This window comes from Xiphophorus hellerii, chromosome 11 (genome assembly GCF_003331165.1).
Source record: "Xiphophorus hellerii strain 12219 chromosome 11, Xiphophorus_hellerii-4.1, whole genome shotgun sequence".
NCBI classification, from domain to species: Eukaryota; Metazoa; Chordata; class Actinopteri; order Cyprinodontiformes; family Poeciliidae; genus Xiphophorus; species Xiphophorus hellerii.
In genome coordinates, this window is record NC_045682.1 from 18,023,031 (window position 1) to 18,045,082 (window position 22,052).

At 40.3% G+C, this 22,052-nt stretch overlaps 2 protein-coding genes across 4 annotated transcripts in view; one reads left to right on the plus strand and one right to left on the minus strand.

Moving 5' to 3' along the window:
• Window positions 1–18,793, plus strand: adora2b (adenosine A2b receptor). 3 transcript variants are annotated; one of them, XM_032576725.1, is made up of 3 exons: window positions 1–510; window positions 637–1,102; window positions 15,012–15,236. In XM_032576725.1, exons 2-3 carry the CDS (start codon window positions 726–728, stop codon window positions 15,052–15,054), a joined length of 420 nt encoding a protein of 139 aa, XP_032432616.1. In that variant the 5' UTR covers window positions 1–510; window positions 637–725; the 3' UTR covers window positions 15,055–15,236. The 3 variants fall into 3 exon arrangements, with proteins under 3 accessions (XP_032432616.1, XP_032432613.1, XP_032432615.1); XM_032576722.1 differs by having other exon boundaries at window positions 12–510; window positions 15,200–18,793; XM_032576724.1 differs by having other exon boundaries at window positions 12–510; window positions 640–1,102; window positions 15,200–18,793.
• zswim7 (zinc finger, SWIM-type containing 7) overlaps window positions 18,781–22,052 on the minus strand; it is a 17,273-nt gene continuing 14,001 nt past the window's right edge. Inside the window, exon 5 of the mRNA XM_032576726.1 lies at window positions 18,781–19,148. Within this exon, the coding sequence (XP_032432617.1) occupies window positions 19,038–19,148 (111 nt within the window). The 3' untranslated portion in view covers window positions 18,781–19,037. The remainder of the gene's footprint in view (window positions 19,149–22,052) is intronic.

Sequence of the window (22,052 nt, forward strand, 5' to 3'; positions counted from 1 at the left end):
TCGGACTTCAGGACAAACATTCATGAAGACTCCTTCGTGCTCACCCCAGTGTCTTACACACACACACCTTCAAATAAAGTCTTACCCACAAGTTTGGAGTTGAATTTCTCTCGCATGAGTGCTTGATGGAAACCAGTGGTATCGACTTTAGGTCGCGTGGGTGTACTCGCGCGCACGCAGGCCAGCGATTACGTGTCGGGAAATCCACGTGGAAACCGTGGTTGAATGCCGCTGACTCGTAATTACGCACAGCGTGGCACCGGCGCTCTCCTGGGATTTCGCCTTTTTTTTTTTTAAAGTACTTTTTAACTGCTTGTGTGAGCGTGTGTGTCGGGGCGTGGCTCCTGTGTGAAAGTGATCCCCCTCCCTCCTCGCCCTCTCTCGCTTCCTCCTCTGCACGAAAACCGCTGTGTGAGGGAAGTTGTGTGACACACTGCTACCAACACCACCGACGTACAGATGCCGCTGCATGTGTGAGGACATCCAGAGGTGATGCGTGATCTCATTAAGGTAAGTCACACAGATAATCAGATTAAACAGACGGATGTTGAAGTTTTTTTCTTGTTTTGGTTTGGGGGTTTTTTGGTTAAGTTTCCACAAACCATCTCGTCTAAAAGTGCCCTCCTCACTTCGCAGCAGATGGCACCTCCTGCAGCCACTTGTGGAGTATCCCTGGATTACAGCACACAGACTTGTTGCCTTCTCTGGGACTAGAGGCGTCGCGGATGACCGTCACTGATGTAACCCACCTGCAGATTTCAGGCCGGACGCACTCTACTGAGATGAATGCATCATACATCGCGATTGAAGCAGTGATCGCTGTCCTCTCCATATGCGGCAACGTGCTGGTGTGCTGGGCTGTGGCGATCAACAGCAGGCTGAAAAACGCCACCTACTACTTTCTGGTGTCTCTGGCTGTGGCTGACATCCTGGTCGGCTGCCTCGCCATCCCCTTCGCCATAATCATCAGCGTCGGCTTGTACCTGAACTTTTACGGCTGCCTCTTCCTCGCCTGTTTCGTCTTGGTACTCACTCAGAGCTCCATCTTCAGCCTGCTGGCCATCGCGATTGACAGATATCTGGCGGTGAAGATCCCACTGAGGTGAGTCCGCGCGTTGTCGCTGACCAGTGGCGCAAAAAGTGGGTATGCAGTGCATGCAACGCATAGGGGCGCTGCACTAGAGGGGGCGCAAAAACGATGTGGGGATATTTTTTTTTTCTAGTCAGCATTTTAAGTACTTAACAGCTGTTTGTGTATGAAATGATCAATAACAGAGGAGCAGCACTGATTAGGCGCCCCGCCCCTCCTGCCAGCCGCCCTCCCCTCCCATACAGGTAGTTTGGGCAGCAGCGGCCCTGAGGCGCGTTTTTTTTTTCTTTTAAATTTTAATTGTAGTAGTGCCTTGACAACAGGGAGCTAAAGATGGGACGGCAGGAAAAAAACTCCGGGGCACAAAACAGAAAACGGAAGGGGGAGGGATAAAGATGTTGGAGAGCCGAAGAAAAGCTTTTCAAAGTGGTTGAAAGACGGAAGGTAAGTAATGTCAGTGTATCAACAAGAGAGTTGTAAATATTCAGGTTAGCTTAAGCTAGCCTAAAATAACAGGTTGTTATTGTCTCCGCCCCTTATTGAACCAATACGGGACGCGATTTATTCCGTATTGCTATAAATGTCTGATAGACACACCTATCACACACATCTCAACAATAAGTGTAATAATAATGACCAAAACAAAACACGGGAAATATTAGGGGCACCAATAACATGTTCGCATTCACCTCACGCCCCTGTGACTGACGGGGGTTTTATTCTGGCGCACATAAACAGGGAAAGCTCATAACTTGGACTGAATTCCCGAACTCCCAGAGGTGATATTATGGCTCTCTGCCCTGGGCGTCATCATATGAGAGGGACAACATAACAGCTTGGGACAAAAATGATCTGCGCTTTGAGCCGGAACTCTTTTTCTCTTCACTTCTTTTATGAAGGGTTATTGGGGATTTTAATAAAACGTGGCGTAACAATGAAGCTGGCTGATGAAGCAGATGTTGTTTTCTTAATTTAAGGATTACTTTGAATAGATTAGATCATCTCTTTACTTCAAACTCTAAGAGTCTAAAAATGATTTTACTTTACACCAAGCAGAGATTCTTAAAAATAATGCCAGTTTTATAAAGCCGTCATTTTATTTTTTCAGGAAGGGTTTGATTTGTATTTATGAGCGAAAAAAATGTAAGACTTTTTTTTCCCTCTCTCTTCCTCTCTCTCAAAATTTAGTCAAAACGTCTTTGCGTTTCCTCGTTACAGTATGCAGGATAAAGTCACAACCTACTTCCTCTCCCTTGTCTTTTGCTGCTGAATACCAATAGTGGTTAAAATATGAGTCAGACCCCGGTACCACTACTGATATTATGATATAAGTCGTCTTATATCATAATAAGATGACTAATAATATCCTGTAAACTGTTACAGAGGCGGATGGTATTTTTTATGCTTTTTAATGTAGAGCAACTGCGAACAAATGTGATTTACTTTAAAGTATTTAAAGGGTTTTTACATTTTACATAGTTTATAAAATGACAGGTTTCATGTATAGTAATAACATGTTTGAAGGAAATAAAGTATGATTAAATATGACAGCTTGTATTTAACTAAGTACATATATTTATCCAATATTTTACAAGCACAAAGATCTGATGTGTTTATAGAAGGATTTTCACCACATGCACTTTGAGTTTGATGATCTGATAAGTGTTTAGATTTGTTGTACAAATGGTGGCGATCTTGTAATAACTTGTAATGCTGGTGGCAAGGAGTGAGCAGCATATTTCTTTTCTAATTTAGTCTTAAGAATGATTTAAAAAACCCAGAAATGGGATTGGTCGAAGCCAGACTCCACATGTCATTAAAAAAAACATCATGACTCATTATCATCCGGATCAGAAGCCGGTTCGTTGGATCTGTATTGATAAAACATTAAATTAAACTTTAGTGCTTTTTAAAAATTATTTTCTTCTTGCTACAGTATGTTTTTACTTTATTAGCTTGTTGAGAAGAAATGAAAGTTATATCATATTACTTTTTTCTAAATTTATATTTGCTATTTTTAATCTGATCACCAATAATTGACAGTGATTAGATCTGATGTGCTGGGACGTTTCAAAGTAGACATTGCTGGAGTCGTTTTCACTTATCGACTTAAAATCGTCTGCTTCTTCATTTCCAAGTTTGCACCTGGAAGGCAGCCATTCCCTATAAATCTTTATTTACTCCTCAGCAACAAACCAAATTTCCCTTTCTCCTTTAAGGTTGAGGGTTAAGGAGTGAAATGAGATTCAGCCTTAATCCCACCAAGCTGTGCTCTAATTAATCACATCATGATGATCATTTATCTGCAGTGTTGTAGCTTCAGCTGTTTAATCACATATGCTAATAATGCAGAAGCAGAAGCATGCAGACCTCCACTCACGCCATCTTCATATGAGATGAATGCTCTTTTGTCTTCAGAGAGACGCACAGATCAGAATCAGATCAGGGATCTTATAAATCCCCCATGACGCTTATTGCCTCATATAAACTTGGAATGATAATTGCATTATTGCACTCTGGGTTTATCCAGCCAGTCCTTTGAAATTTATCAGGTGCCAGGATGCAGAAAGTCATCTTACTTCCTTACATATTTGATTTACATTTGATGGTAAAGCAGCAGAAATCCAACATCTGAGTAATAATCATAGATTTGTTTTGCTAACTTATTTTACATCACATGTTGTGATGGTTGGTAGGAAAAAGTTTTACTTTGGAAGCGTTTGGCTTTTGAACGCAGCAATTTAATACATATTCTGTGAGTGAATTAAATGCCAAACGTACAGTGGAGCATCAATTATTGTAGTTGCCAGTAATCGAAATGTTCCCATTTTTGCCGTGACTAGCATTGACAGATAAGTTGAATGCATAAAAACCAGCATAATTTTAGGTCTAGTTGAGAAAATTCAGATAACACGTGCAGGAAACCTGCTTTTATGCATAAACAGGGATCATCTTGCAACTCCTTTGATTGCTAAATTAAAACCCAGGTTCAGCTGAATGTATTTGTCTGAGCAAGCCACAAATGAAAATCAGAAATCAGTATTAGTGCAGCATTACACCAGTACAGCTAAACGTTGGTCCAACATAAATGCTGCTTTTAAATTTTCACACCAAATTGGTTCATGGTAAACTCCAGGCTGAGTCTGAAATAAACATCCTTGGATTTCAGCAGGTGGTATTTTTTTATTTATTCTTTTTTTTTTTTAGCTTTAAGTCACTGATTACTATAAAGGTGTGTTAACACGTTGGTTTAACTTTATCCTGCACTGTGATTTTCTGTAAAAGTTGCAACAGAAGTCCTGCTCTTGAGTCCTGGCAGAGATTTAACTTTAGGACACAGCAGTGAATTCACTCGGAGCGCTGCTTAGCACGGTTCCTGAGCTCATCCTGTGTTTTCCGCTAATCTGTTTCCAACGCTGCGCTGCCCGAGGGCTCAGAGACCAAAACCATTCACGGTTGACTTCCATGCTTTTCTGCTCCACACCGACGCCCGGCTGCTTTTTCTTTGTGTTCTGTTGACGGACACAGAGAAAGAACAATAAAAACACAAACTCTTAGGAAATCATCGCAAACAAAAGTTTCCCCCCAAGCAGTAATTTAGACGTGAATTCATCTTAATGCTTTTGATTCATAAATTAACTCCGCTTTGATAAATGTTCCATCAGGTGCGTTTTCTGAGTCAGCTCTCCGTGACTGAACATGGTTCCAACAAAATTAGCAGTAAATGTGTTTTATTCTGATAAACTAAAACAACAATATTTAGCAATATTTAAAACTAATAAGTTGTCCCATTTCTTTTGGGGTTTTTTTGTGAGTTTTTTTAAAAAGAGGCTGAATTTACTGACATGTATTGTTTGCACTTATCAAAAACACCATCAAAAAAATAAAACAGGGTTGAGTGATTAGAGACAAAAGGCGAAGCCTCTGGATCGATACTTGCCACTGAGTGTCAGAGCTGATGGCAGAGGCCAGTGAGCTGTACTGTGTGTGTGTGTGGGTGTGTGGGTGTGTGTGTGTGTGTGTGTGTGTTCCCGTGAAAACAGAAACAGACAGATCGAGCTGCCAGCAGGGACAGCACGGTGCTGCTTGATATTTCCATGAATTGAGGAGCAGCAGCTTTCAGCGATCAGATGGGAAGCGTCTGTCTGCAGGTGTTGTTGTTTTTGGGCCGTGTCAGCGAGCTGTCGGCTCTCTCTGCTCGTTCTGGGGGCCGTTCGTGCCGTGTCGGATCCGCTGTCATTTCCATTACGCTCAAAAACCCCGGCAAGAAAGGACAGTCTGACACAAACTCTGGATGAAAGTTTCCTGCCACCGAGCGAGTGGCTTGTAAAGTCCCCCATTAGTATGTCTATTTCTGACCCACAGAGCAAAAACCTGAAGCCTGTCACCTCCCCCCACGCAGAAAAGCCTGACTGTTGTTACGCCAAGAGCACAAAAACACTCAAAGAATCCTGCAGAAATGTTCTCATTCTGAAAGGTTTGGCTTTGTGAGCACTGAGGAGTCCCTACAAGTTTGCTATGTTTTTAATCAAACAATTTTTCTAATGGTTATTTTGGTAATCGATTAATCTGTCGATTATTCTGACAATTAATTGGATTTTTTTAAATGGCGCACTCTGCAGATTTTTCATTTAACCACTTAAGTATTTTTAAAAATACATCTTTAAAAAAGGAAATCAACTTTTTATTGCCTAAAATGCAAAAACATCACATTCCTGAACCGGGTGAAGCTAAAGCTATGTTCTTGAGGAGTTTTGGCTCAAACATATTTACAGTGAAAGGAGTTTTTATATTAAATGTAAAATATTTTTGTACAGTTTTGGCTAAACTACTTGCTCTGAATGTTGTTTTTTTTTTCACCAAATAGCATTTTTTCTGTATATCCCAGTTAACAATTAATCGATTACTAAATTAGTTGACGATTGTTTCAATAATAGGTTAATCGTGATTAATCCGATAAGTTGTTTCAACACTTCAGATTTTTATATCGAAGATGAACAAAAACCTGTTTTAGAATTATGATTTTATTTGTTAGGGGAAAATATATCCAAAGCAACTTATTAGAAATATACTGACCCACCTGTTCAATCATAACTTGAATCTTATCAATCTTTTGGGTTGGGTCTTAAAGAAGTCGAGCTTTTCTGACAACGTGACTGAAAGCGCTAAAATAAAAACTACCAACACATCACTGCCAGATATAAAAAATAAATCAAAACAGATGAAACAGCAATGTCATGTAGAGCTCTCTCCGGTTTAGTAGAGCAACACGAAGGAAAAAACCTGGAGACTTTTGCACATACTGAACTTGTTCATGCTTGTTCACGGTAACACGCTTTCATGCGTCTGTCTCTACCACAGCTATCACTATCAAAACATTAAAGCAGTTACAGATCACACAACAACAATCTGGAACTTTAGTGACGGATACCGTGACATGAAGACAACTTTTCTTGTTTTCTTTGACTCTGAACTCTGGGGTTTCTGTGCAAGGTGTAAGAATGAAAATGACATAAGCTGGAATTAAAATGTTCTTACAGTCTAACCTGAAAATGTTGTGGAGACCTGAGAGCTGCAGAATGCAGCTTTTACAAGAATATGTTGTTTTTTTTGTTTTGCATATTTGTTAAAACTCTCATTACGTCCTGACAGTATAATATGAGACAGATGATCTGTGAAAAAAATCAACTTCCTCCCAGTGCTAATATTCCATCTGCGGAAATGCTCTGCTCCCAAACAAAAACAACCAACCGGAGGCAGGAGGAGAGTTTTAACGCTGTCAGTCACGCGTGTGTATGCGCTACTGGCTGGGTCTGATTGTCTGTTTTTTTATGGTTTTATTAGCTCTAGTGGCCTTTATTTGAAAGTGGTCAGACAGGAAAGTAGGTAATGAGAGAGGGGGAAGATGTGCGGCAAAGGTCACCAGGCTGGGAATGGAACCTGTGACGTCCTTTTTGAGGAATAAAGCCTCCAAATGTGGGTTGTGCTTTGGCCCTGTGCCGCCACAGCACCCCTCTGGTTGGTTGTTTTTGACCAAGCAGTGTATTTCTGCAGATGGCAGTAGGACCACAGCAAGAGGGTTAGGGATAGGGGTTAGAGGAGCTCGATTTAGTGTGTTTTTTTTCCCCGACGCAGATTATGTGTTAATATGTTATTAATGTTACATACCGCAGTTTTAAACAAAATCCTCCAATGTGCCTGAATTGAAACAGCGTGCCAAAACTCCTCCAACATGGTTAGCTGTTGCAAACGCTTCATAGCTCTGCCAAGAAAAACGGAAACAAAAGACATCTGTAAGGAGGAAACACTTGTTTACGGCTCAGTAGTTACCCGACCCACACAGCTGCAGACTCTACATGCAGAAAATAAGATCAGTGTGTATGTTGAGCTCAATGACACATCCAGAGGTGTTAGTGTGCGAGTTTGGTCAGTTTGCAGGCCTGGAAACGCCACGATTCTGTCCCAGATAGAAGTGATGAGAGAGGCCAGATGCTTCAATATAACCGAGCCACAACACACACTCAGGGCTCCCCCCAACTCCAGCCCTGCTGTTCTTACTTCTCAGAAACAGCCCCTCTGGCTGCTTTCTGAGATCAACTCAGACACATCAGACAACTCTTAAGAATTATTTGTACCCTCATCTGCGGATCCCAGTCAGAGAAAATGAAACCTCGCTCTGCCCCAGGTGTCTGACTCAGACAAAGATCGTGTTACTGGGTCGTGTTTTGCGGAGACGGAGTGTCTGCGTCGCGGCTTCGTAATGCGATGAAGTGGATTTAGAGTTGAAGAACGAGGTGAAACTCTGCTGGTGGCAGATATGTTTTTGATATGTTTTGGCTGGACTTCAAAACAGCCAATCCCTATTTACGGATTCGTCACACGGACAATGATGGGAAAAGGTGCAGCTTCAGGATCCAGAATGTGCCGTGAGTCGAGGCGTGCTGCATCTCTAAGGGTCAGCTGTGACATAAAGCAATGAGCTGCAGTGTGATGCAAAGCCTTGCAGTGTGTGTAGCTCTGTGTTGTTGCAGAGGAGTGAGTGTGATTGTGGGTTTCTTGGTTTTGTTCTTACAATGATCATATCTTTGCTGTTCATCTCACCGCGATTTTATGATTTTGTTAGTCTTTCCCAGCCTCTCAGTGATATTTTCTAACACAATCAAGTCACTGCTGCCTTCGTTTGTTATAAAAATGTTGAATATATCAAATATGACTTAAAAGAAATTTGACTGTAATTTAGCGTCTTGAAATTGGGTCTCTGTCTCTTTAAGAAAGTCCTCCTCGTTTTGAAACTCCACCTTCACGAAGTCATCACAACATCATTCCTCGGTTAACCCTTTAACGTTTTTACCAGTGTTGCTCTGAGAAGTGGCTCCTATAATGAGTTCAGCAGATGCAGTTCCACCAGTGTTTGCTAATTGATGTTGGCTAGTCTGAAGGAGGGAGGACAGCCGCTCAAAGGAAGAACTGCATCTCAAAGGCGACGCTATTTCACAACTGAATGGTTGCCATGGGAGATTCAAGAATCAAGCCCAGAGGATCTCAAAGCGCTTCACACGACATGCAGGCATTCACCCGTTCACTCGCATCTAAATATGAAACATCTAAATGTGAGTGAACGGGTGGTGAACCTAAACATATTGAAGTTTGTGGTTGTGACGTACCTTGAGGTGGAGCATGAATACTTCCACACCGTCCTATTAAATATTCACATTTTTAAATATACTTAATAAGTAGATAAATATTGATTAGGATTAATTTTGAGAAGGAAAAAAACTATTAGTGAAGTAATAAATTAGGAAGAAACTTTTAAATAAACTAAGACACTAAACTACAAACTACAAAATATGCATTTAGGATTCTTTGTCATCAACTAAACTACAAAAGAAAATATACTAACCTGTTTATATTTAGGGTCTTTTGTTGTTTTAACTAGGTAATGTGTCTTTGATCTAAAGTAGAGCTAAATTCTTGGTTTGTTTGATCTTATCGCAGATTTTAAACTTTCAATTTCATGTAAAAACACAAACATTTTGAATCACTGTGGTGAAAGAATCTTAAAGTCAATAAATCAGTCAGCAGAGAAATCGAATCTGGAAGTGACTCGAGCCTGACATGATGAGGTCGACCCCCCATCAGCGATGACATTTTCACCACTGAGGGGAAATTCCTTCAGCAGGACCTTCAGCTTCAGCGAAGCCTCGTCAAAGTCATAGAAAACCTAAAACCTGTTCCACCATTGAGCGATCGTGACGTAGTCAGTTTCATTTATCACTGCATTTATCTGCTGCTTTTGAAACATAACACCTCGATGGCCCCAAAGCAGAACTATTTCACGTCGCCTCCTGTAACTGATCTGTGTTTCTGAGCAGCGATAAACATAATCAACCAGTTGTTTCTCTGTTTATTAAGCCCTGCTTTGTTCCCTCTAATTGACGAGCTGCTGCTGAGAGGATTTTATCTTCTGCAGAAGAAGCTTAAAGTCTGCCTTATGGCCTGTTTAGTTCTGTTCAGGTAGCGAATGAGTGACTCTCTTAAATTTTATGTGCTTTTAGTCGGGACTCAACAGACGGAGCCTAAAGGGATACTTCAAGATTTTCTGTGAAAAGATCATAAACAGTTACTGTCTTGCCTATTTTAAATAACTACACATGGAGACTGAATCCAGATTAGTTGATCCCGGAAATTAAAGCTAAGACGGGCCAACCGGGTTAACTACTACTGTCTTAAAACACCGTTAAGAGAAACAAATCTTATGGTTGTTTATGAAAAATGTTACTTTATTAACCTTTGAATCACTGTTCAAAGGTTAGCATACCTTTGAATAGAGAGTTACTTACACAGACTGCTTGTACACATGGAAAATTGAGGTTATTCTCTCTGCTGTTCAAACAATAGAACATACTGATTATAGTAGGAATCTTAATATTATGCAACTTATTTTGATTTTTATACAGAGACTTAAAGCACTTGGTAAATTTAGCACTTTTTAAAAGCTTATTGCGTGACATATTTTCTCCACAACATGGCCGTCTGTCTGGAAATTACAGTCATTTGTCTAATTTGAAAGCTAGCAAAAGATTAACTTCAAAAGAAGCTAGCGTACTAGCTTATTGGTTTAACGATGCTAGCTAGCTGGCTTCTTTAAGCTTGTAATGGCAGCAGTGGCTATGCTATGCAGCCGGAGAAATCTCTGGACTCTTCAAGGTTCTTGATATCTCATTAAAGGACTTTAAACCAGCTAAACTAAGTTTTAGTAATATACTGTGCTAGATTATATTAGTGTAGTATATTGCTGTTGTAGTCTTCACAGAGCATCACTGGGAGTTGGGAAGCTTATGGTTGGTTTATTAATTGGGCTGCGGTTATAGTATTTAACCAGAAGACTCAGTGAAGATGTGCAGACAGATTTACAGCAGAGACTTTGTCTCCTGCAGGAACTTTGCACCAGTTTTCTTCTCACCAGTTAGTTTGTAGAAACAATCTGAATGGAGTTGATATGATTGAGGGATAGTCCAGGTCAGTGACAAACACTCTGCTGTCACCTGTTGAACAGTTTGTGGGGGTTTTGCTGTGGACGCAACTGGACTTCAAAGTGGATGTTGGGAGTGCTCAGGCCGTGTTTGCGTGTGGCGTGGCACAGGTCGGTGGCCCCTGGGGGCGGAAGTGGAGTTTGGAGAAGAAAGCAGAACAAAGATAGATGCCGTCGGGCTGTCGTCATGCCAGGACTAATCCGCTCAGCCGCCGGTTTGCTCGCTGTCTCCACGGACGAAAAGCAGAGAGTGGGGAGCGGTGTTCAGGAGATGGGCCCTCTGGGAAACGGATCCCATACTCGCCGTTGTACTCAGAGATTAAAGGGAAGAAGGAGCGGGCGACGGAGACGAACAGCAGGATGTTGTGGGTAATGAAGGAAGAGCGCAGGCCATGATGAGCTCCTTGGTTTCCTCTGCTGTGCTGCTCTGGGTGGCGTGTTTTTATTATTTATGCCCCGTGGGGCGTCCCGCCAGGGCCCCAGCAGGGGTCACAGGACAGAGCCAGGGCTCATAAACTTATAGCTATCAGAATTATAAAAAGGAAAGGGCAGAACGGGATAATGATTAAAGATAATTTCTGCTGTTATGGTAACCTGACTTTTGTTTTACAACCAAATTCCCTGTAAAACAGGAATAGTGATTTTCTGTCACGAAGCCCAGATTAAATCCACATTTCCATCACCGCAGCTCCGCAGAATAAAACGATTGTTCATTTATCATCATATTATGCTATTGTTCCATCCAGTTAATGTGGAGACCAAATCCAGGAAGTACTGCATGAGGAGTTACGAAACAAAGCCTTGTAAAAGGCCTTGGACTTTTTCACAGTATACACAGAAAAACTCAATGTATCTTATTGAGATTGTTTGTGACAGACCAACACAAAGTAGGACTTAACTGTAAAGTGGGAGGAAACTGCAAAAAATCCAAATCTATTTTTATTTCCTAGTTTCTAGTGCAAATATCTTGGTACATTCAAAATAAAACAAAACTAACTTACAACTCACTTTTTTGCAAGATGTAAGAGCTTGTTATAAGTCAATAGTTCCTTAATAGTGATTTAAAAAGTACTAGATCTACTGGGAGACAATTTCATTTATACTAGAGATGCACAATCCACTTTTTAAAAAAAAATTTCCTATACCAATACAGAAATCTGAGGTTTAGTATCGGTCAGTACCGATCCGATACAGAAAAACGTTGTAGAATTGACTTAAAGTGTTTCTTTTTTAAAAGACGCAGACATAAATGTACCAGATTACAAATTTATTTGATAACTCTGCACCAATACAGAACACTTAAATACACCAATAGCTTCAGAAGCTTGGTCAAACATGTAAAAATAAAACAATTTAGTTAGTGCAATTAGGAGTATAACAGCCAAAGTAAGAAAAAATAACAAAGAAACTGACAAAAGCAATAGTTTACTTTGGACAAAAATATAAAAATAAACTGCGTCAAATCTTTCAAATGGTTCAGTCAGTGCAATTAGGAATTCTAAATATAATGTAAAATAAATGAAGTATGACGAAGAGCATACTTCATTTATAGCATAGAATTAGACTGACTAGATCTGCCCTTATGGACCTGGCACATTGTCACCAATAGCTGCTGAACTTTTTTCAATATCAGGACCGATACAGATGTAAATATCGGACCAGTCGTATCAGCATCTCTACTCATACTCAGACATGTTTCCGATAACACGTCATCATTTTTTTCATCAACATTAATTAATTATTGGGTTAAAACAAGCTGCTATATCTTGCTGGAAGGTCACTTGTCAGTTTGTTTTCTCTTAGTTCAAGTGTACGAAGATATTTTCAACAAAAAAATACGAGAAAGAAAGTTGTGTTTTTGCAGTGTGTCACATTAACGAAATAGGCCTCTTCTGTTGTCTGCAGGCATACAGCAGTCTGAATGCCTGATCCTTTCAGAGCTCTCCTCAGTGTTAGCCAAGAAAAGCGTCGTGTTCTTCCCTATTCAGTGTGCAGCACTCACAGCCAGACATATTACATGTGACACCTCCAGCTCAGACTGACCCCCGTGTTTGGAAGCGTGTCCCTGTCAGCGTCCTCGTGAGTCATTAGCGTGCGGCTGTGCCATTGAGTCACTTTGAGGAAAAGGCATGTTGGGCTCCCAGCGTGGTTCACGTGATCCGGGCGGTCAAGACAGAACCCAAAATGATTCACCCAGCTTCCCTGATGTACAGCTGCTGCTCTGGGCTTCATGTTTCAGCCAGGGAACGTTTTAATGAGAAACCTACTGCAGGTTCTTGCTCATGTCTGGATGTGTGTTATCACCAGAGCATAGTTACTTTGAAACAGTAACTTTAATCCGATTACTGATTACTCCTGGAAGAAGTAACTTAGTTAGATTACTGATTACTTGATTTGGAAAGTAACTAAGTTACATTAAAAGTAACTTTTTTTAGTTACTTTCAGCAGCTACTAACAACAACGCTCCGCCACCTGTGAAAATGACATTGAGCTTTGTCAATACTTAATTTAAGCTATTTTATAACAGTAACATCAACAATGTATCTCCACTTATAAGGTTGAACTGACGTCACTGGATATCACTTTGAAACACCGGGGAGGATTTTAGCACAAATTTTAGATTTGAAAAAAAAAAGAACATGTAAAACACCTGCTACCTGTTCACAGACCAAGACTTGCATGCATTGATACACAAATAAAAGAAGCAGGAGACTTGTTACTTTCATTTTAACTCAACAGAGGCACATAGAACATGGCTGCATGTAGATTCTGTCTGTGGAGAATAAATACTTAATGTAAAAATACAGCATTTCTTCAATTCTATTAAGCTATTTATAGAATTTCCTAACAGGTGTTTATCACCTATCCCCCTTTTTCTTGTTGTGCAGTGTTAGTAGGAATTGCTTTTCAGCTGTAGCCATCTGTTTTGCTCAACCCTCTGATAATGCAATCAAACATTTTAATCTGTTAGCGATCTACACTTTGGTTTTCTGCTGCACTTTTAGTCTTTTTCTGTTGTAGATTTGCTGCTGAGCTGTAGAGCATCGTCCAGTTTGTTCAGTTTTGATTGTAGAAAGTCTTTGGTGTGTAGCTCATGGTTGACTCAGTGACTGTAGAGTCCCGGTTTTGTAGCTCCTGGTGTCCCATTTGTAGTCTGTACTCAGAAATTCTGAACTCCCAGTCGGGGAAATTGACTGGAACGTTCCCCGAAGTCAGACTTCACTCGGAAAGTGGTAAGACCAACTTAGCATTTCTTTATGGCAGTAAAGTGGCAAGCTGTGATAGAAACATATTTATTTTATAAGACACACATGTAAGAGTGCATCTAAAATCAATGTTTTCTTAAGCAAACACCACTTCTAATTCTGAACGAATTAAAAGTGGTGTTTGCTTAAGAAAACGATGTTAGTAAGAGGTACTCCGAACAATGTCTACTTGGGTGTCACCATTTTGAAATACTGACTTGTCCGACTACGATAACTGGAACTCTTGCTATCTTGAGTGTGAACCAAGTCCGACATCAGCAGTAAATGCAACACAGCCTTCAAAACAAGTCCAAAGCATCGCGTCACTACCATCGTACCAAACACGGTGACTGTGTCTGTTTACACCTAACTTTGTAAACCTCAACTGTGCTGCCATGTTGACTTTTTTTTTTTTTGGAGAACCCTTCAAAGCAGGCCACACTTTTCTGGTGTTTTTGTAAAATCTAACATGCTAACGGATGTTTTCACACTCTGACCTCAGGAGGAACTTCCTGGAAGAGTGACAGCGGTCCTCACTTCCTTTCCAACAAGCTTTTTCTTTGTGGAATTGTAGACCTAAAATTCCTTAGAAAGTGCTCTATAACGTTTTTCAGACATATCAGATATGGAGTTTTATTTATAGTGGAGCTCATATTTGTTCATGATTAGATAACCATGTTGTTTGATAAGCAGCACCTGCAGACTAAACCCTGTTTTTCAGGCTGCTGCAGGATGTTGGGGGTGATATCCTCACTTTTCCCTATAGTGGTTGTTAAGATCAGATTGGTAGACTATAACAAAAGACAAGACTGTTTGGATCCATGTTGTTGCAGCAGATCTCTATCTGTGCTTTCCTGGTTTGATAAGCCAGAGCTGGCTTTTGTGTCTTTGTGCACATAAGCAACAGAAAATGAAGCCAAGAGCAAAATTCATTTGCAGGATTTTGCATACAACACATCAATTAACAATTCTCTTACACTATTGTTTTCCTTGCAAAACTTGTTCCACAAAAAGAAAGTTTGCATTTTTCCATAAAGCCTTCTCAAGACTGGAAACCATCACACATGTTCAGACACGCCTTCAAGCTGTTGGAGCAGATTTGCACCTTCAGCTCACTTTTTTCCACATTCTTTCTGATTCTCAGAAAAACAGAAAGCGACAGTGACCATCTCTGCTTCTGCCCCTGAACACGAAGCTGAATATTGTTCAGGGAATGTATGATCTCATCGTGACTTTGACCTTTGAGATATTGCGAGTTATGGATAAAACTGTGTTTTGTGAGATCACTGTGACCTTTGTGAATAATACTAACCCGTGCCCCGTTTTCTCCAGGTACAAGGAGTTGATGACGGGGAAGACCGCCAGAAAGATAATAGCCATTTTATGGATCCTCTCCTTTGTCATCGGCCTCATTCCCTTCTTTGGGTGGAACTTGAAGGACTCGAGTCGGGAGAACTGCAGCTCGGTCAACAGCACGAACTGCAAAGAGTGTTACTTTGAGAGCGTGGTGGACATGCAGTATATGGTGTACTTTAACTTCTTTGTGTGCGTGCTGGTGCCGCTGCTCATAATGCTGGGCATCTACGTGAAGATCTTCACCGTGGCCAGGAAGCAGCTGAGGCAGATTGAGCTCAAGTGTGTGGGCAACGGGGACAACCAGAACAAGGGGCTGCTGCAGAAGGAGATCCGGGCCGCTAAATCCCTCTCCATCATCGTGGGACTTTTCACCGTCTGCTGGCTGCCCGTCCACATCCTCAACTGCCTCACGCTGTTCTACAGCGATCTGGAGAAGCCTCCGGTTGTCATGTACGTGGCCATCATTCTGTCTCACGCCAACTCCGTGATCAACCCGATCATCTACGCTTACCGCATTCAGGACTTCCGGAACACCTTCCGCAAAATCCTGGTGCAGCACTTCCTCTGCCACAAGGAGGAGCTTTACCTCAGCTCCAACGGCAGCAGACGCAACAGAGACCAGGTCACAGTGACCATTGACCCTCTGCTGTAGAGGCGGAGGACTCCATCAACGTCAAGGCGTGAGATTTCTAATGTTTACAGAACAATGTGAAGATGAACCGATGTCAATCCCACCTTGAATGTAGACTTTTATTTATGAATTGTATTGGGGCGGGATGGGGGTCTGTGAAGTATTCAACTACAAGTCTTAAATAACTTGTTTTTTTGTTGTTGTTGAAGGAGTTTTGTTTAAATAGTTGAAGCTAACTGGATTTGTAGGACTGTGAGGATCCAAACTCAAGATGCTATTTATTGTTCTGAATTCGCCCTGTTCCAACTACAAACACTCCTCTTTTTGTGCCCTGCTGTTTTTTATACTCTCGACATTCAGTGCCAGTGTTAAAATAATTTATTTATTACAAGACCTTGTCTTTCAGAATGTATTGATCAAACAAACGTGAGTGTGTGCGTGTGTGGGCTACATCTGTACTTGTGGAGCTAAAGAAAGGTTCAGTGGTAGCTATCCTAACCTGTGGATATTCTGCAGCTCACAGATCTTTGCTTCATCCATCTGCTGAGAGGAGGACACATTTTCTTCAGCCTAGATTTATGAATTTAATTCGGAAGGAAGCAGTTGAGGTAAAAGTGTGAATCTTTGCATATCATTCATCAGTTTTCTCAGACAAGCTGAAATCATGGTTCCTTAAATAAGTACCAAGTTTTTAGAGTGCTAAAAATGTCAAATAAAGGGACAGTATAGTCTTTTTTTCAATTGTGAGGTTCTGCTTAACAGGGGTTCATTAAATTACATTTAAAACATTTTCAAGACAAGTTTTATCTAAAATCAAGACGTACATAAATAATTCATTTGATTTTCTATCTACTTTAATTGCCCTTAAAATCTTCAAAGCATCAAAGCCTAACTTGTCATTTATATACAACCCAAGCAGCTGGTGGTTAGTTACTGTAATGAATGTTTTGGTTTTATTATCCTAACCCAGAGATAGCAAACTAAAATGAATATAATTCTAAACCTTAAGCAGGTCGAGGGTCAAACTCCATAAGTAGGATCTGAAAGATTAAGATGTAACAAAAAAGGTATTTTTGTGATGTCTTACTTTCAAATATTTCTAAATAAATAATAACACCGATCTAAATGCAATGGGGAAAAAAGTAACAAGTTAGGAAACCCCTCAATTAATTACTTAATATTGTAAGTCTGTGCATTTTAAAGATGTTTTAAGGTCTAAAATTGGGATTATTAATTATTTTCATCAGTTTAAGACTGTAAAAATCTTGGTTCACAGTTAGTAACTTACCTGCTGTGAATAACTTAGTGTCTTCAATTTTTAGACGGTGTTTTTCCTGGACAATTAAGCTAACGGCTAACCTGGCAAAGACCAAGACAAAAAAAACGGTCAAAAGCAACCAGTTGGGTAAAGCACAACGCACGTATGGAGGCCGTAGTCCTCAATGCAGAAACCTTAATAGCAGAGTAACTGTTCCTAAATAGTATTTGAAGAAAACAACTGATTATTTTATGCTAGAGTTGTTTTTAAATGATTAAAATGTTACTTTTGTCTCCAACGGACTAGCCGTTAGCTTTTCGGACAAATTAAACTGGATTTATACTAAATTTAGGGAATGCAAAGATTGTTAAGAACCTCTTAACAGAAACTCACTTTCAAAATATATATTTTTTAATTATAGGATGAATAAGAAACAAGTCACTTTTCTTCGCCTTGCATTTTACTGCAACCACTAAAAACCAAACTGTCACCTTTGTACTGTATGTGTTCCACAGGAAATGACTAAGTGGTCGAAGTTGGTTTAGCTGCAAAACTCACCTTCAGTGATGTGCATTTCTTCACATCAAGTGGAAAACGGATCGTAACCTTTAAACTAATTTTGCGCCGGCATCGAGCCTTTTTAGCTGCTTCACGATGACATCATGCAAGATGACACCTCAAATCAAAGTCCTTTACATAACTCCATGTCGACCGGGTTCTAGTCACACGTCCCTTTAGTGGCTTGCATAAGACTTCATAGCTGTCATTGCTTTGGGTATAAGAGTTGGGCTTACTTCAAACCTTCGCCCACAGTCAGTCTTAAAAACCACAGACAGAACAGACACAAGCCATTTGATTTCAGAAAACAAACGATTTGAATCTTCAATATAAACTTTAACTCAGCCGAGTAATGTTATGTGTGCCAACAAAAACAGGTTAGTAAATCCAGATTCCAGTGAGGGAGATTGTGAAAAGTAAATATTTTTAGACACAGAGGCATTATTATAATTCAAAGAAAAGCTTTTAAGCTGCATAAGAAGGTCTTTCTGCAAAGCCACGCCATCTACGAACTACCAGAAGGTGTTAAGGTCACCTGACAGTCATCACTATTCAAATGAACATTGCACTGACATTTTAATTTCCTGTTTTGGTGTGCTTCACTGGTGTAAAATAAGTGCTCTGAAGTGGAGCCCTCGGTCTATGCTGCTGCTCTGTCTTTCTGCGTTTGTTGATTTCCACCTCTGTCTGATTTCAAGGGCTAAAACACAGGAGTGTCGCAACGTTTAGGGCCATTCCAATGGAGACAACTATACTGTAACTGCACTGTAACGTTATCTTATCGTCTTTGTTGACTGGTGTGTGACAATAAGTACTGTAGCTGTCTGGCTTTCTGCTTGATGTCAAACTGTTGCCTTTATTTTTTATTTTTTTATTTTAAAAGGTAATGCGAACAATGGCAAGTTCAACATTCCTGCCTTTCATTCCCAAGTATCCATTTGTCTGTGTGCCATCTTGTTGTTACTAATCAGGAAAAATGCCTCCACTGTGGTCAAGCTGATGTCCAACGTTTTCCAGAGGTGAAAGTTCATTTGTTCAACACAAAACTACAACTGTTTAACATGATGCAATCTGTGTGTATGGTGAATTATTTTGTTAATAAAGGCAATGTTTATATTGGTAAGGTCGGATTTTATTCCCACATTTTAAAGTAGTGACAAGATTATATTTAGTAGCAGCGTATGAGAAAAAATCATGAGATGGTTTGGAAGTGACCTCGGTGTCCAGATGTCCTCTCACTCCATAAATGATGGAGCTTCAGATAAAAAGCAACTAAAAATAAAGCTGTAAGTATTTGAGATCAAGAACATTTCTAAAAGAAAACAGAGTAGAATCTGTTATCTTTCAGATAAATACAGCGGGGGTCGCTACGGGCCCTCGGTCCCGCTCAGCACCGCGGACATCTGCTGATCGGAGACGCTCTCCTGTTGAGTCACAGCCATAGCCTGACACAGGTAGACGGCCAGGATGTGTTTGCACTGGGAGGAAAAAGAAAAAAGAAAGAAAGAGACAAGTTCATTCCACAGACGGTGGATGAAAAAATGATTAATGTCACGGATATGAAGCTGCAATGACACTCGGAGGTAATTCCAATAACAAGATCTCATCAGAGGAGCCTGTTGCTAATATTCCTTTGAGAATCCTCCAGTCTAGGAGCGAGAGTCACGGAGCAAATGGCAGGCTAATTTCAGACATCAATCAAGTTCAGCACCAAAATCTAGAGTAAATGATGACGGGGATTATTAGACTTTATTAATTTTTGGAAGCGTGTAATATCAGTAGCTTGATTACTGGATCGCGAGCAATTTTTAATTTGCATTAAGACATCTTTTACAGAGCCTCTTACAGAGGCTTGGAAAAATCGGCTGGTGACTGGAATAGGCTCTGGCCAAAGACCAGCTGCTTGGAAACTCAAAAAGGGATCTTTTTCCAGTCACTGAGTGTTTTAAACCAGAGTGGAAACAGGTTGTGGAAACGACACTCTGGTGTTTAAGTTGTTAAAGAGTGAAAAATGGAGTTGGTATCTGCAGAACAATACATAAGATAAAAACTGAGATCCGAAATTAGGCAAAACATTCTGATCAGTGCCTCTAGTTTTAATATGCTTCCATACTCGATGTCTCATTTTCAATCTACTCACGTTTTCCATAACACTAAAATTATTTATTAGGGGTGGGCATTTATTGTTTTGTTTATCAATCAGTAAAAACTTTCTTATGAGAATTTTTATTTATCTATTTAGCTATTTTATCCAGTTTGTTCCAAGAGAGCATCAATAAATCAGAAAACTCAAAAACACGATTAAATGTGTTTACTGTGTGATATAAATCTAACTTTTTTCTAATGAAGCGGTATCCTCTTAAATGGGAATTTATTTATTTAATATTTGTGTTCGCTATAAATGCTGTGCCATGCATTCACAACCAACCGTAGTTACTTAAAAAAATAAGAATAGTTTTATTTTTAGAACAATTTTATCATTATCACAAAGTACTTCAAAATATCCAGTAGATACAGAATTTTGTTTCTGCTGAAGGCAGTTTGCTGCTAGTATGGGAAAGGCAACACATGTTGCAGTTGCAGCTCAGCTGTTTATCCTCTGACCCACTTTTTTGAAACAAAATGGACCTGGTCCACATTGCACTGAGCCAAGATTGAGCCTACATATTCCCTGAATGGACTCCAGCTGCTGAAAATCATGCATGAAGGCCCTTTATAAGACTCTGCAAGAAACTTATGCACTTCCCTATGACTGTAAAAGTAATTTTATTTTGCTGTGTGTGTTGTGTGTTTTGTGTCAGCGTTGCTGATGTGCTCGTTGGGAGTCTCCATGGTCTGCTGCAGCTCTCTGTTTCTCACACTGATTTTAGCTGCATCCTCCAGGGAGACAAATCAGCCGCGCAGTCGGAGAAGGAGCCGAGCTTGTTTGTTTCAAGATATTTAGGGAGAGACCGAAGGGGAGACACTAATCAGGGACCAGACAAAAACACAACCTGACCACAACACATCTGTGCACACACTCCACAGTGTGCTTTGTCTCACTTGGCGGGGCAAAGAGGGGTTTTTTTTTTACTCAGAGATGCACGCTCGACTGAGAAGACACAACGGCTGTGAAACGGGTTGTATGTCTCTGAGCGTCGCTGGAAAGTACACAATGTACGGCAAAGTGATGTGAACTCTGATACGTCTAAAATTCCTCTGCAGAAGGACTATAGGCTCGTGAACTGGCCCGTCAATGGAAAATCTTGTAATGCATACATTTAAGTAGGGCTGAAATGATTCATTGTATTAATCTATTAGAAATAATCGTCAAAGTAATCGGTTAATCGTTAACTGGAGTGTGCGGATAAAAAGAAACAAACGAACAACATGGACCTTACCAGAGGGGCCGCTTTTCATTGGCTGATGCCCATTCTACGTGGTCACGTGCCTGGCCGTCTCACAAACACACTTAGCTTCCCGTTAGCTAAGTACAGCATAATGGCAGAACTGATACAACTTCTACACCTTGAAGCCTGTCTGCTACACAGTCTTACTTTAGCTAAACAGATCAATGCAATGTATCTGTATCTGACATACACTAAAGATTTTATTTTAGCAGAAAAGGCTTTGGACTAAACTGTTACTCGTGTTAGCCACGCTAGCACCAAGTATAGCTAGTCAGCCAATCATCGCTGTGTTCAGGGAAGCGCTGATTAATAATCGAGAAATAAATATCAAGCCTGGAAACTTGATATCATAACGGACTGAATGTTATGTTTTTAACGTCTTTGCTCGTCTTGCGGGGCGCAGGCGGTTGCCACGGTAACAGGTTTGCTTAAACTACAAAGAGAGAGAGAGTAAAAAGGTAAGAGTGGTTTTGAGTTGATCACCTGTTCGGGTTATTTTACCTTTGTTTACCTTTGCTGTGGCGCATTACAGCCGCTGTAGTTTCTAAATGTTGGACTAATTACCTCGTTTGTTTGTGAGTTTACGTCATTCACAACAAACATCAAACAGAACAAATATATTTCATAAAATTTTAACAAACAAATGGCTTCTACCGCGATAATTATGTGAAATTAAATTAATTATATCCCAACATCAGAAGATTTACCTTTACCTTTACAGAGCTCTTTGGTTCCTCCTATCAGTCTGTAGCTTCTCATATTGACGTCATCAAACCAAATTTCAGATCTACCATAACTGACTGACACCTGCTGGCCTCAGGTTTGCAACCAGCTTGTGACTGAGAAACCAGTAACCTCCTCCCAGATGATGACATGAACTTGTTAGTTCCTCTGTCTATTGTAGTAGCTGATATATTGCGAACATCCGGTAGAAATGATGCACTAATCGAGTCATGTTTACATAGAAACAACGCGCTGCGAGGCTTTGCTTGT

Excerpts from the sequence above, each read along its gene's own strand:
- adora2b (XM_032576722.1), top strand. The coding sequence starts at position 726 with ATGACCGTCACTGATGTAACCCACCTGCAGATTTCAGGCCGGACGCAC. Across the intron at positions 1,103-15,199 it reads GCGGTGAAGATCCCACTGAG|GTACAAGGAGTTGATGACGG; the intron begins GTGAGTCCGCGC and ends CGTTTTCTCCAG.